This window comes from Haplochromis burtoni, unplaced genomic scaffold, assembly GCF_018398535.1.
Source record: "Haplochromis burtoni strain Fernald_Lab_line unplaced genomic scaffold, NCSU_Asbu1 Contig_6, whole genome shotgun sequence".
Taxonomy (NCBI): Eukaryota; Metazoa; Chordata; class Actinopteri; order Cichliformes; family Cichlidae; genus Haplochromis; species Haplochromis burtoni.
In genome coordinates, this window is record NW_024582367.1 from 1,663,179 (window position 1) to 1,677,694 (window position 14,516).

A 14,516-nucleotide genomic window follows, 5' to 3' on the forward strand; every position below is an offset into this window, starting at 1 on the left:
TGTGTGTGTGTGTGTGTGTGTGTGTGTGTGTGTGTGTGTGTGTGTGTGTGTGAAATATAACAGAACAAACTGGTCACACAGCATCTCATCCTATCTTCTCACCACAAAATATCCAATAACCATTAAATATTCACCTCAGACGTGAGACCAGCTCCTTCTCTTCCATGAGGAAGTCCAGAAGCACTTTGCTGGCGTAATTGTAGGCTTTCTCTATCTGCTCCACATAGGCCCTCTCCTTCAGGGTGTACAGCACCTCCTTAGCATCAGGACACGTCACGTCCCGCCCGCACTCCCGCACCACATTGAGATATTTCCCTGCACGATAGCACGTCTCAATATCGCCGAAAGGATTCCCATTTTATGTTCAACAAGTCTTAAATGTTCTATTTTTACCTGTGCTTAGTATTTTGTCTGCCATCTTCTGTAGAAAGGAGGGAATCCGATGCTGCACAATGGTGTATCTCTGATCCCAGTACTTGTCATTGTAGTCTTCCTGAATCTTCTCCTTTTGCAGCTCGTGCTCCTCCACCATGAACTCACTGTGGAGTCACAAAATATGAGCTTTACATTTTACAACACACATTTTTCAGAGTTGAAACTCTGGGAGCAGCTGAACCTGTACGGATCCTTGATGATGCCCCTGTAGATCCACTTCTCCAGGATCTCAAAGTACGGGACGCTGGCTGCTTTGGTGAGGTACAGACACAGCTCCTGAGCCTGGCTGTCACCGGTGTAATTGAAGGTCCTGTCGTGGAGAAGGCTCAACGTGGACCCTCCCATACACTCTCCTTTGTCCACGGAGGACGCTGTGAACACAACAGAAAGCATAATTTAACTAAATATCTGTTTTATAATAGGTGAGATTCCACACTAATCAGGCATTTTCAAAGTGTTCAGTGTTGTTTGTGTTCAGCGTTGGTTAATCTAGACCCAGTTTGATGTGCCATGTTCTCTTATAAAGTGGGTCAGATCACCTTCCAGTCAAATTACCTCTCTGGTGCTCATTTAAAGAAGCTTAGACTGCAGGTCTTCTACGATCTGTGACCCACAAACTAACGTTTACAAAGTGAAAACATTCAGAACTCCTCCTCACCACTAATCTGCAAATTCAGCTCTATATCAGATCAACATTTTTTCTTAATATTTGCTTTTTTAAACATATGTTTAAACATTTTAAGCTTATTTTAAACAACATCTGAAGACAGTTTAGAAAAAGATGAAATTTGAGGGCTTGTAATTCAATAAACTGTGCTGGTATGCAGAAGCAGAGATAAACAACTTTAAGTTAGAAATCTAAATCAAGTCCACTCTGGCAAAGGAGAAGTAGCACTCTATTCTCAAGAGACTTTCTCCACCCTCTGGTTTGCATTTTGTCCTCCTTTTGCACCAGGATGGTGCCAGAACTCCAGCAACTCCTGATCACTGCGCCCCTAACTCATCCTTCTTTCCATGTTTCTTTGACAACTTTTAATTCATCATGCCTGCAAACAACAACCATGTTATCTTCAGTTTCTTACCGATTGATGACAGTATCTCCATGGTGCGCATGGTGGGCTGGATGTAGAACCAGAGCTTCTGCAGGGACAGCAGGCCCTGCCGCTGGAGATGCTCCAGCTGAGTGACCAGGATGAGATATTCCTTCATCAGCGTCCTCATCGCCGCTGTCAGGGCATGGTTCACCTGGCCGTACTCGAAGGATGACTTCTCCTCAATGAACCTGGAGGGCAAATGCAACACGTCACCTTTAATAATCTTATAACATATAATCTCTTTTAGACCCTTTAAGCAAAGATCATATGATTCTGAATTATTTGATATTTATGTCACTTTTTTCAAGCTCTAAATCACTGAGACTCCCATTGATATCGATCAATAAATATGAATTTAATGCGAAAGAGCAACAGAAAATAGATAAAAGGATTCAATAGATAAACAATTAAGCACATATAAATCATACATAGGATCAGATGTCTAAATAATATATATAAATAAACCTTTCAAAGATAATGCAAAAAAATCTGCATTATCCTGTGCCTGCAGCACATTTTAAGACATTTGGAAATTTTACCCATGCAGAAATCTGGAGGGCTGAAAAAAGACTTTAATGTTAAAATTCCCAACTTTACAGCTACAAAAACTGTTTGATCTCTAAAGCAAATTTCCTCGTGTAATAACCTAAAAACTTTACAGTATGATTTTCTTCTCTTTTCTTTGTATATCCATTTATAGTTTAATAAAGCTTAAGGTCAGAGGTGTGGATTTTTTGAGTGCCAGCTGAGTCACTCAGCTTTGTTAACTGCAGTCACGTAACTGAAGCTTCCATTCAAGGTTATTCTAAAAACTCAAAGCTGATGTGAAATAAACATTTTAGTTACAAGAGATGCTGTTGGGTTTTTCTTTTGCATTGCATCAACCTTGAGGGTCCCAGTAGTTCATCTGGAAAACTCATTAGTGATTATGTGCATTTGTGAACTTAAGCCTGTTAGCAGTAGCTCATACCGGGCACAGTCTACGCTCTTACCGTGTTATAGTCGAGTAGTACGAAGCGACTGGTAATATTCTGTTGACCAGCTCTTTGACAGACATGTCCAGTGTTGGATCAACGATGAAGGAGCGGTTCTGCCGCCCCAGCACCGGCTGAGCGGTGATGTCTCGCCCGTCGACTCCAATCAGCACAAACAGCAGATCCTCCACCAGAGCTTGTTCCTGCGTCCCCAGAGGCAGCGTACCTGACCACGGACAGTAACCACATCAATACGCACAGGGGGACTATATTCAGACTCCATGCTGCACAGGTGAATGTGTAAATTTACCAACTTACCAACAGGAACAGCTGGTTCTCCTTGAGGGGTGGGGCTGGTGATGAAGTCTCCGATGAGAGCTGGACGATCATACACCCAATTGGGGTAGACGGGGTTGGGCTGGGTGGGGTTCTTCTTGTTGTGTTTGTCCCTCAGCATCTTCCGTGTGACTTCAGCCGGCTGCAGGCGAATTCCAAAAACAAAGAAACTCAGGATTTAAAAGCAGCAGATGGTAAACTGAGTGAAATTTAATGTTATTTTTATCAATAGCAATAGACTGGCCCTTCTAACCTTCAGATTAAACTATTGATCAAGGCAGCTTTTTATTCACAAAAAAATGCCAGCAGATGTTTCTGTAAACAGTGACATACTGCAGGTAACCTTTATATGATAACATGTTATTATTATACCTGATCTACAGCTTCATGATGTTAGTTCACTGTTTAGTTTTTGTTCCCTGTCACATCCTTATGGTGGATTCACACCAAGCCTGAAATGAAGTTTTTCATTACAAATAAAGTACATGCAATGAGGCAAATTCAGGTTAGTTAGCTGTGATGTTAGGTTCTTTCTGCTGAGCCCAAGTGGCCAAAAACAAATCTTGTGCATGTCTAATCACTCCTATATGAAGTACACTGCGAATCTAATGTGAATGAGAGCTTCTTTTAACCTCTTTATTTCCCTTATTAACCAGAGATTCGCCATCTCTGATCTGATCTACTTTAAGAAGAAGAAACCTGAATAGCTCTATGAACAAAAATTCTGAAACTTAAAAAGGACCATCTCTGTGAACCTCCAACTCATCTTCATTGTAGGACTCCAGAGAGTAGCTTTGTATGACTCACAGTCCAAAATAAGCCTTCTTTATCTTATACTGGGCCTTTGTGCAGCTTCACAGCTCATTAACCATTTGAACCAAACTGTTTTAGCGCCTCCATCTTCACACCCACTTTCCTCTGAGTGATTGCCCCTCATAAATTATTTGACAAAGCAGGTGGTTGGAACTTTGTGCTCTCTTTGACATCACACAGAGCCAAAAGAACAAAAATTGTCTGAACCTGTTTCCAAATATAAAATAAATCAATAAATACATCCTATCTTGATTAAGTTTCTAGCTGAACTTATTTTAGCTCCAAGCTATCCTGTAGAGTTTCACAGGCTAATCTAACCTTCAGACCAGTAACATGATCTAAAGGTAAGAGATGCTCACCAGAGGAGCGTTGGAGCTCGCTGTTACATTGCCAAGCTTCTTACGCAGCTCGTCCAGCTCCTGCATGGACATCTTGGTGCTGGTTTGAGGCAGAGAGTAACTGGTTGTTGTGGTTGAGGTGGTGTTTGCTGAAGACTCCGACCTCTCTTTAGCATTCTGCTGCAGAAACTGGAGGGTCTGCAAAAAAATATCAAGGCAGGGATGCAAAATTAGATTCTAGTATTTTATCAACCAGCTCTCTGATGGAGGGACATAAATCAGCAAGTTTCTTACTTCATAGAGTAGATTACATTTTTTAAACTACTTTTCAACATTAATAATAAGGAAATAATTGTGATTTTAGATCAGGAAGTATAGAAATATTTGGACTCAATGACAAAAAAAACCCGGATGAAAAGCAGCATGTAAATGAGGCATTACCTCTTTGTCCTCACAGAGTTTGGAGAGCAGATACACCAAAGGGTCGAGGTTCCGAACATTTTTGGACTTAAGCTCCTCATATTTCCTCAAGAAATCCTCCGGGGTTTTAGAAAACTCTGCTAACTTGACCTGAAAGTGACACAACATGAAATATGAAGAAAATATTCAAAGAAACATATCTGTTGTGAACATTGGGTATTTAACTACTTAGAGTAAGTTAGAAAACTTTAGCGTTAGAGAAGTGATGAAGTGATGGCCACTGCAAACAAGAAAGGGGCTCAAGGTGGTGGTGGGATTACATCTCAACCAATCCTGACTTCCTCATGCATTACCACAAATTCTCTCTTAGTACCTTATCATATACGGTCTCTAGATCTACAAAAACACACAGTTCAGTTCTTTCTGAACTTCTCTATACTTCTCCATCAACATTCTCAAAACAAGCATCCCATCTGTACTGCTCTTTCTTGGTATGAAGCCATACGTTCCATTCCTCAGGCATCCTTTCACGCTACAAGATTAACTTCAATACTCTGTCATTGGGATGTCAGGTATGTCATCTGAACCAAGAACCTTTTCACTCTTGATCCATCCATTGTCGCCTTCACTTACTCCTTACTAATCCTCTGCACTTCCTGATTTCCTACCTGTCCCCCATCTATCCCATCATTCTCTCTCCTCATTTTCTTCATTCATAAGAATCTTAAAGTACTCCTTCTGCCTCCTCACCAAACTCCCTGTACTCATTCGTACATGTGAAATCTGGAAGGACTACTGGTCATAATGATGCATTTGGAAATTTTGCTAAAGTTAATTGCGAGATGAATGTCTCTGGGAGGAGTTAACAAACATTACTATGGTGCCAAGTGCAGAAAAACACAGTCTGACTGGGTGTCTGATAAGAGGACAGATGCAAATTAAAAACTAAATGATTAACTGATGAGCCATGAAAAGCACTGCAGTTAAACACAGTGGAGTACAGTATAGCCCACCTTGGCACTGTGCGCGGACACTGTGGTGGTGACATAGGGGGTCCTGTGTTTCTGGAGCAGGTCTATGTAGCCCTCTGCTCCGTCGCCGCCTCGCACATGAAGGAGGCTGAGCAGTTCGTTCACGTCGTGGTGGATCCTGAACTCGCTCATGGCTCCAGCAGCTGCTATAACGACAAAGAGGTTTTATTTTGTAGGAGAGGGCAGAAAGAAAGAGAAAGAATTTAGCTCAGGCGGTCACAATGGATATGAACATCAGAGCTGCCGGCTCACACTGACAAATATCAGCTGAAGCTTAGTTGAGGGTTTAACGGCTGTATGTTTATGACATCCTGTCTTTCAGTGGTGATGCAGAGCTAACAGTTGTTTACGCTAGCTGGCTAGTTAGCCTGCTACAGAGGGGGATGCTATCTAGTAGCTCTCTGAGCCAAATGAAACATGAAATGCCATAAAAGCAAACAATAACGTAACTCAGTAACATGAAGCCCCGTTACAGGTTTAACTAGAGTCTGAAGTCATCACTCTACCTGGCACTCGCCTTTCTGCAGCGTTCACCGGGGCAGATAGCAAACGCGCCCACTACTATCAAATTCTTCTTCTTCTCCAACAGCGCAGTGACGGCGCCACACTGACCCCTACAGGTCAGTGACGCCTGACCATACAAAAATAGCCAGAAAATTATGCATTTATTTATTTAAACCGGAGTGTATATTGAATATTCTGACAAATAAAAGAATAAATTAAATATAATTTCACATATATTAGTTAAAAATTGTAACATTTTGGCTCTTTTGTGCAAAGTATTGCTTATGAAATGTATTGTGCGAGATGAATGTCTCTGGGAGGAGTTAACAAACATTACTTCTTCAAACATTACTTCCTTCATGTTTGTCAGGAAGGAAAAAAATCACACTGATAATGCAGAAGTTTCAAAATCTTACAAAAATAATATTTCAAATAAGATTAGGTTAATAGGTTAATAATATCTTAATGCTGGGGCTGAAAGTCAAATTGTAATACAAATAGGAATATAATAACTACTTTTAAAAATCAATTTGGCAAAAATGTATCAATCATAAAACAGGCATTTTCTCTAAAATCACAATACTGCTTTTGTTACCGTACTTGAACCCGGGTAGATGTCTGCTTATGTATAAGTTTTGTGAACTAAAAAAAACTAATTAAAATAAAATAAGAGGAACTAGCTTTAGTTTTAGTATCTGTTATTGAAAAATTAATATAAATCAACCTACTGTTTATGATAATGTGAAAACAGCAGAAAACATAATTTATTTTAATAAACGCACTAACAATTTAATTCTTTAACTAATGGAAGTAAATCAAATATTAGGGTCTCTAGTTCACTAAGATATCATGGGGTCGTGTGTACTTCTTTCACGCAGAAGCGGAGATCCACGACCAAAGAGACTTCCTCCACCATGGGCATTGTGGGCTGAATGTAGAACCAGAGCTTCTGTCACTGGAGGTGCTCCAGCTGTGTGACCAGATATTCCTTCATCACCATCCTCATCGCCGCTGTCAGGGCGTGGTTCACCTGGCCGTCCTGAAAGGATGATTTCTCCTCAATCAAACTCGAGGAAAAATGCAACACGTCGCCTTTAATAATCACTTAATAATCACCACTTTAAGCAAAGATCACATGATTCGTAATTATTTTATATTTATGTAACTTTTCGGGCTATAAATCGCTGTCGCTTACATTCACAGTATCAGTTAATCGTTAAACATGACGTTGATGTGGATGAGGAGCAAAAAAAAAGATAAACGGATTGATAACTTAAAGTTACCATAAACTGATAACCTGTAAGTACAAGTTCACAAGGCAGTGGTAATCCTCAAATCCGCCAAAATCCTGTACAGACCTCTGCTGAATGATATGACCGTATGTATGCCCTCATAAGAAAAGATTATGGTCCCAAAGAAATTTTTAACCACGCACATGGATTCAGTAGTTTCGTGTTTTTCTGTTTGATTTGGCCTCTTCCGGAAAATTTAGTCTATAACTAAAAAAGGAAACATGAAACCTCTCCTGAAACCAAACTGATTTTCTGAGACTTACTGAAAGAAACCCCAAAAGTTGGTTCTGTTCATCTGCACGTTTTGTTTTCAGTGGGAGAAACGTTTCGTCACTCACCCAAGGGACTTCGTCAGTATCAGCTGAATGCAGGTTTCCCCAACCTTATAAACAATACATTAGCATAATGACTGAAACAAGCACCACTGACGAACAATGGGCTGTGAGGTCAGTCTCCTGATCATTAATATGCAAACCGTCATAACCAAATAGGAACAGAACCAAGTTTTTTGAGATTTCTTTACCTGGACAATTGCGCATGCATCAAGGCAGTCTATGTGGTTGTTTAGGGTCACAACCACTAGGAGGTGGGGCATGATTTTCTGTGTTGCTAGCACGCACTGTGGTTGAAGCGCTTTTACATGTAAATAAAAGTTCTGCTACATTTAAGCCCTTGTCAGATGAGTTCACACAACGCTAAATAAGCCTATCAGCACCTGTTAAATATCTGTGTAGTTTACATGGGGAGATTTTAAATCCCAAGTATCTCCCGACTAACTTCCGGTTAGCTCTAGCGTCTACGTAGTTGAGCAAGATCAGAACAGCGCCATCATAACTCTACATCTCGATACAGATTAGCCTAAAGTTTCATAGATGGCTACTAAAAAAATTAGGAGTGGGCCTCAAGGACGAAAAAACACACACACACACACATATGTGTATATATATATATATATATATATATATATTCTTCTTTCTTTCTTTTTTTTTTCGAGATAGACAAAAAAGGTATGTATGGATTTATTTTTGAGTCTACCTGAATGAATTTGACAGTTTTGTTTCCTACGTCAAAGTTATGTTTGAACATATTTAACTGCCACAGTTAATATGAATCTGGTCTGCTGACGTAATCATTGAAGAGTCTGAATCATTTGTTTCTGAGAACATGCTTGTTTTTGTCAGCTTGTTAGCCTACCCAAGAGGAATTGTAAACATAATTAATAACCAAATAACCTGTTTGATTGTATGGTAGTTTTAGTTGTAAGCTACTTACTTACTTAGCTATTTTGTATGTGTGTCTGTGCGTGTATATGTTTGTTCGTTTGTTGTTTGTGTTGTTTTACAACTTAGAGTAAGCTATTAATTTTGAACAAATGAAATTAAATATAGCCACAGTCATTTTCAACTGCAAGCAGTGGCTAGAACGTCATGCAGTTATTATATGTTTATTATTCATTCATAATGTGTTTTTTATTAGAACAAGCTTTACTTGCTATTTTATTGCCAACTTAAGTAGAAGTGCAGCATCATTTATAATTTATAATAGCTAGCTTTTGTTTGTTACTTAGAATTACATTTACATTTCATATAAACCTACGAAATATTCAAATTGTCACAAATTCTTCCAGGTAAACATTAACTTTCTAACTATATTTAATTTTAGATCCTATTTGAACATACTAATATTCATGGATCATTTGCATATTAAAATGCATTTGCTTTGTGGTTAAAGTATAGACCTAATTCATATAATGTACCTATTTAATTTCATCCACCCTATGTATAAAATAATAATCTAATGTATAAAATTCTCAGGGTCATTACTGGAGTATTTTGGAGCTTCTTCTGATACAACAAGCACATCTACCACAGCTGACATGACTGCTGACATCATCCAAAACTTCAGAGTCATCTACTCCCTCCCCGAACATAGCTGAGGACTATACTGAGGCACCACAGGCTTCTTTAGCTTTCTCCGACATAACTGTATCTTCAGAGGTAGGTACTGGGGTCTTTGCTGTTTCTAGTTTGTGTGTATGTGTTTGTCTTCATCTAGTTAAAAGCAGTGCGTGATTTGGTGGATCTAAATGGTAAATGGACTGGTTCTTATATAGCACTTTTCTATTCTACCTGAGCACTCAAAGTGCTGTGCGTGAAGAGTTTTGGGGCTACATATAAAATCTTGTTTAGGACCACCAAATCCTAGAGCCAACCCTGGAAAGGGGTCAGTGCAGCATAAATGGTTTAGGACTATTGATACTGAACAGAAAGATGGATACAAACATTGTCTACTTTTTCAAGGTAGTTGAGGACCTACTCAATGGTGTCCAGTCTGACTAACATTTGTGAAAATGAAAATGTAATGCCTCCCCGTCGGGGAATCGAACCCCGGTCTCCCGCGTGACAGGCGGGGATACTCACCACTATACTAACGAGGAAGATGCCCAACCACTTTTATCTTGCAGTACCGATCCTGGCCACAATAATGTCCACTATGGGATGTTGTCGCTGTTTCCCCGTTTTGATACGTTAGGTTGTGCAGACCTATTTGTGCGTATTAAATTGACGCCTCAACGTAGAGTTCTCTGCCATCAACGAAAGAGGCAACCCCCCTCACCCCCTCCAAACCAAACATATTTAACGTATCATTTATTAATCACAACAGCGCCGGAAGACTAAAGTGGACAAAAATATAGCACTCCCATAGAGAATGAATGGGAAACAGTTTATGGTAAAAGGTAAGGTAAATGGTAATGGACTAGTTCTTATATAGCACTTTTCTATTCTACTTGAAAACTCAAAGCTCTGTTCTTGGAAAAGTTTTGAGTCTGTGAAAAAAAAAAACTAAAAACATGAAGGTAGCACATCTGGGACATCATGTTTCACTCCATCCTCCATGGACCACAGACTGTGGTGGAGTTGGCGGATGCTTTAATCCAGGTCTGGGAGGAGATCTCTTCAGGAAATCATCCGCCACCTCATCAGGAGCATGCCCAGGTGTTGTAGGGAGGTCATACAGGCACGTGGAAGCTACACACACACATCCCTGAGCCTCATTTTGACTTGTTTTAAGGACATTACATCAAAGTTGGATCAGCCTGTAGTGTGTTTTTCCACTTTAATTTTGAGTGTGACTCCAAATCAAGACCTCCATGGGTTGCTAAATTTGATTTCCATTGCAATTTTTTGTGTGATTTTGTTGTCAGCACATTCAACTATATAAAGAACATAGTATTTAATAAGAATATTTCATTAAAGGAAAAAAAAAAAGAATATTTCATTAATTCAGATCTAGGATGTCTTGGAAGTGAGCTCCAGAGCGGAGCAGCAGAGCAACTGAAAGCTCTGTGGTCCATAGTGATAAGGCAAGCAGAAAGAACAACAAGATGAAGATCTGTTCTTGTTTATGTGTTCCCTTTATGTTTTTTGAGCCGTGTTTATGGGGCTTTCCCATCATGTGCAGTCTAACTTTTAACATTTTCCAAGAATGAAAACGCAATGCCTCCCCGTCGGGGAATCGAACCCCGGTCTCCCGCGTGACAGGCGGGGATACTCACCACTATACTAACGAGGAAGGTGCCGGACAGCCTTTTTGTTGCAGTATCGATCCTGGCCACAATAATGTCCACTATGGGATAGTGTCGCTGTTTCCCCGTTTTGATACGTTAGGTTGTGCAGACCTATTTATGTGTATTAAATTGAAGCCTCGATGTAGAGTTCTCTGCCATCAACGAAAGAAGCAAAAAACCCTCCAAAAGAAACATAATTCTATACAGGCACGTGTAGGCCACACACACACCACTGAGCCTCATTTTGACTTGTTTTAAGGACATTACATCAAAGTTGGACCAGCCTTTAGTGTGTTTTTCCACTTTAATTTTCAGTGTTACTCCTAATCCAGACCTCCATGGGTTGCTAAATTTGATTTTCATTAATAATTTTTGTGTGATTTTGTTGTCAGCACATTCAACATAGTATTTAGTAAGATCAATTCGTTCATTCATTCAGATGTAGGATGTCTTATTTTTGTGTTCCCTTTATTTTTTGAGTGTACATGGGACCGTCCCATGGTGTGCAGTGTAACTTTTAAAAGAATGAAAATGTAATGCCTCCCCGTCGGGGAATCGAACCCCGGTCTCCCGCGTGACAGGCGGGGATACTCACCACTATACTAACGAGGAAGGTGCTCAGCGACTTTCATGTTGCAGTACCGATCCTGGCCACAATAATGTCCACTATGGGATAGTGTCGCTGTTTCCCCGTTTCGATACCTTAAGTTGTGCACGGCTGTTTATGTGTATCAAACGTGTAAACAGCGGGCAAAGAGACTAGAATGACTAGATACCTCAACGTAGAGTTCTCTACCATCAACGAAAAAGCAAATAAAACAAACAAAAAAACCCAAAATCAGAAATCGTTGGATTGTAATGATATTGATATGATTGTGGTTAAAAGAGTCATTGAGGGCATTATAAAACCGTTTACACTCATCTGTAATTCATCATTTCAAACTGGTCTATTTCCAGACAGAAATAATAACTGTTATAATAATAATAAAATAGTGGCCACAATAATGTCCACTATACATTTTAAGTTGTGCACGAGTGTTTCTGTATATCAACTTTAACGTGTAAATAACAGTGGGCAGAGAGACTACAATTACAGACCCTGTTTTGATTATAAATTTTCAGATTAAAATCTATTCTAACTTGAATAACATGATATCGATTCATTAAAATCTTGAATAGATTTTTAAATATAAATTTATTTTGCCCAAAACGCCAGAATCTCAGGTTAAACCTCACAAAATTTCAACAACCACCAAACAGCTGAAAACGGAAATGAGAGCAGGTACATGGATTCTGCACAAAGACACAAACACAAAGTGCAGACCGCCTACGCATCGGAATCAGTGATTCCTCATCCAAACGCCGTCATGGCTGAAAGCCGACAGCTCACAGATTCTTTTGCTTTGGCGGTCCGCGCTTTGTGTTTATCTTTTTTGTGCTAGATTCTGCAGCTGTAGGCTTTGTCTCTCTCCAACCAAATTTGACTGAACCAGCAGCAAAAGAAGATCCAAACTACGCTTCATATTTCGCTTCACATAGACATCGTCATGTATTCCTTCTTTGCTGTTTTGCTTCCACCACGGTAAAATGACGCTTCATGCACAGCTCTCTTCCTTTCTCAGTACACTTCAAGAACAGTTTCCCCATCTAAAAATCTCTGTTTTCTGCATTATTCACTTGCTTATTACGCACAAGTCTACCGTTATGTACAGCGCTGTCCGCCGCTGTGTTTTTGTTTTTAATTTAACTGACTTCCCACAAGAAAGTCTCAGTTCTGCTGTTCAGTACTGAAGAAATTTTAACTTTTTAAAATTATGCGAAATTGCAGAATGCTTAGCTGTGTCTCTAATGAAACCTCTGTAACTTTGCTCTGCTTCACTTCAGCAGCATAATGTTTATATGTTGATTCATGGTTTTCTTCAGTTTTTGTTCTACTGCAGAATATTTTTAAGGTTATCTGCTATAAAACGACCAGGCCAGGAAAATCTCCTTCATGTTTTTCTGTGTTTTATGCTCTGTTACTTTGACTCTTTAGCACTTAGCAATTTTCTATCCTACCTGAGCACTCCAAGCGTTGTCCAGGAGGAGTTTTGAGGCTACAGTTTAGAAAAGATCACTAACTGTCATGAGTGTTAATATTATTTTATTACTTAGTCTGTTAAAGGAAACCCTGAAACATTAAAATAGTTGAGGACCTTTCCAGTGGTGTCCAGTCTGACTAACATTTCTAAGAATGAAAACGCAATGCCTCCCCTTCATTCAGATGTAGGATGTCTTATTTTTGTGTTCCCTTTATTTTTTGAGCAGTGTATATGGGACTTTCCCATCATGTGCAGTCTAACTTTTAACATTTCCAAGAACGAAAAGGAAATGCCTCCCCGTCGGGGAATCGAACCCCGGTCTCCCGCGTGACAGGCGGGGATACTCCCCACTATACTAACGAGGAAGGTGCACAATGTTCTTCATGTTGTAATATCGATCCTGGCCACAATAATAGCCACTATGGGATAGTGTCGCTATTTCCCTGTTTTGATACCTTAAGTTGTGCACGGCTGTTTATGTGTATCAAACGTGTAAACAGCGGGCAAAGAGACTAGAATGACTAGATACCTCAACGTAGAGTTCTTCTCTTTGCCCGCTGTTATTTACACGTTAAATTCGATACACAGAAACACGCGTGCACAACTTAAAACGTATAGTGGACATTATTGTGGCCACTATTTTATTATTATTATTACCATTATTATTTCTGTCTTGAAATAGACCAGTTTGAAATGATGAATTACAGATGAGTGTAAACGGTTTTATAATGCCCTCAATGACTCTTTTAACCACAATCATATCAATATCATTACAATCCAACGATTTCTGATTTTGGGTTTTTTTGTTTGTTTTATTTGCTTTTTCGTTGATGGTAGAGAACTCTACGTTGAGGTATCTAGTCATTCTAGTCTCTTTGCCCGCTGTTTACACGTTTGATACACATAAACAGCCGTGCACAACTTAAGGTATCGAAACGGGGAAACAGCGACACTATCCCATAGTGGACATTATTGTGGCCAGGATCGGTACTGCAACATGAAAGTCGCTGAGCACCTTCCTCGTTAGTATAGTGGTGAGTATCCCCGCCTGTCACGCGGGAGACCGGGGTTCGATTCCCCGACGGGGAGATATTGCCTTTTCACTCTTAGAAATAGTAAAAATTACACTGCACACCATAGGTCGTCAACTATTTTGATGTTTCAGGGGTTCCTTTAAGACGCTAAGGAGTAAAACAATATTAACACTCCTGACAGTTACTGATCTTTTCTAAACTCTAAACTTTAATATTCTGGCGCTGTTGAGAGTTTATCTATTATATGCCAATTATGTTTGTTTTGGAGGGTTTGTTTTTACGTTGAGGCGTCTACTCATTGTAGTCTCTTTGCCCGCTGTTATTTACACGTTAAATTCGATACACAGAAACACGCGTGCACAACTTAAAACGTATAGTGGACATTATTGTGGCCACTATTTTATTATTATTATTACCATTATTATTTCTGTCTTGAAATAGACCAGTTTGAAATGATGAATTACAGATGAGTGTAAACGGTTTTATAATGCCCTCAATGACTCTTTTAACCACAATCATATCAATATCATTACAATCCAACGATTTCTGATTTTGGGTTTTTTTGTTTGTTTTATTTGCTTTTTCGTTGATGGTAG

The 14,516-nt window shown here is 39.5% G+C and overlaps 1 protein-coding gene and 5 non-coding genes across 7 annotated transcripts in view; 1 reads left to right on the forward strand and 5 right to left on the reverse strand.

Annotated features, from left to right (window-relative positions):
- The window catches only part of tubgcp2 (tubulin, gamma complex associated protein 2), an 11,131-nt gene extending 5,069 nt beyond the window's left edge, over positions 1-6,062 (reverse strand). The window contains exons 1-10 of one of the 2 annotated variants that reach the window (XM_005913739.3): positions 5,948-6,062; positions 5,424-5,587; positions 4,432-4,560; positions 4,012-4,188; positions 2,822-2,981; positions 2,522-2,729; positions 1,518-1,717; positions 617-806; positions 394-539; positions 135-315 (exon numbers count right to left, since the gene is read on the reverse strand). In XM_005913739.3, the coding sequence (XP_005913801.1) occupies positions 135-315; positions 394-539; positions 617-806; positions 1,518-1,717; positions 2,522-2,729; positions 2,822-2,981; positions 4,012-4,188; positions 4,432-4,560; positions 5,424-5,573 (1,541 nt within the window). In that variant the 5' untranslated portion in view covers positions 5,574-5,587; positions 5,948-6,062. The remainder of the gene's footprint in view (positions 1-134; positions 316-393; positions 540-616; positions 807-1,517; positions 1,718-2,521; positions 2,730-2,821; positions 2,982-4,011; positions 4,189-4,431; positions 4,561-5,423; positions 5,588-5,947) is intronic. The other variant, XM_005913740.3, reaches the window with a different exon arrangement.
- Positions 6,063-9,602: 3,540 nt separating this feature from the next.
- Positions 9,603-9,674, reverse strand: trnad-guc. The gene has a single exon. It is a non-coding gene; the product is annotated as a tRNA-Asp (tRNA).
- A 1,064-nt stretch (positions 9,675-10,738) lies between these two features.
- Positions 10,739-10,810, reverse strand: trnad-guc. Its single transcript has one exon. It is a non-coding gene; the product is annotated as a tRNA-Asp (tRNA).
- Positions 10,811-11,345: 535 nt separating this feature from the next.
- trnad-guc lies at positions 11,346-11,417 on the reverse strand. The gene has a single exon. It is a non-coding gene; the product is annotated as a tRNA-Asp (tRNA).
- Positions 11,418-13,179: 1,762 nt separating this feature from the next.
- Positions 13,180-13,251, reverse strand: trnad-guc. Its single transcript has one exon. It is a non-coding gene; the product is annotated as a tRNA-Asp (tRNA).
- A 652-nt stretch (positions 13,252-13,903) lies between these two features.
- On the forward strand, positions 13,904-13,975 carry trnad-guc. The gene has a single exon. It is a non-coding gene; the product is annotated as a tRNA-Asp (tRNA).
- The last annotated feature ends 541 nt before the right edge of the window (positions 13,976-14,516 follow it).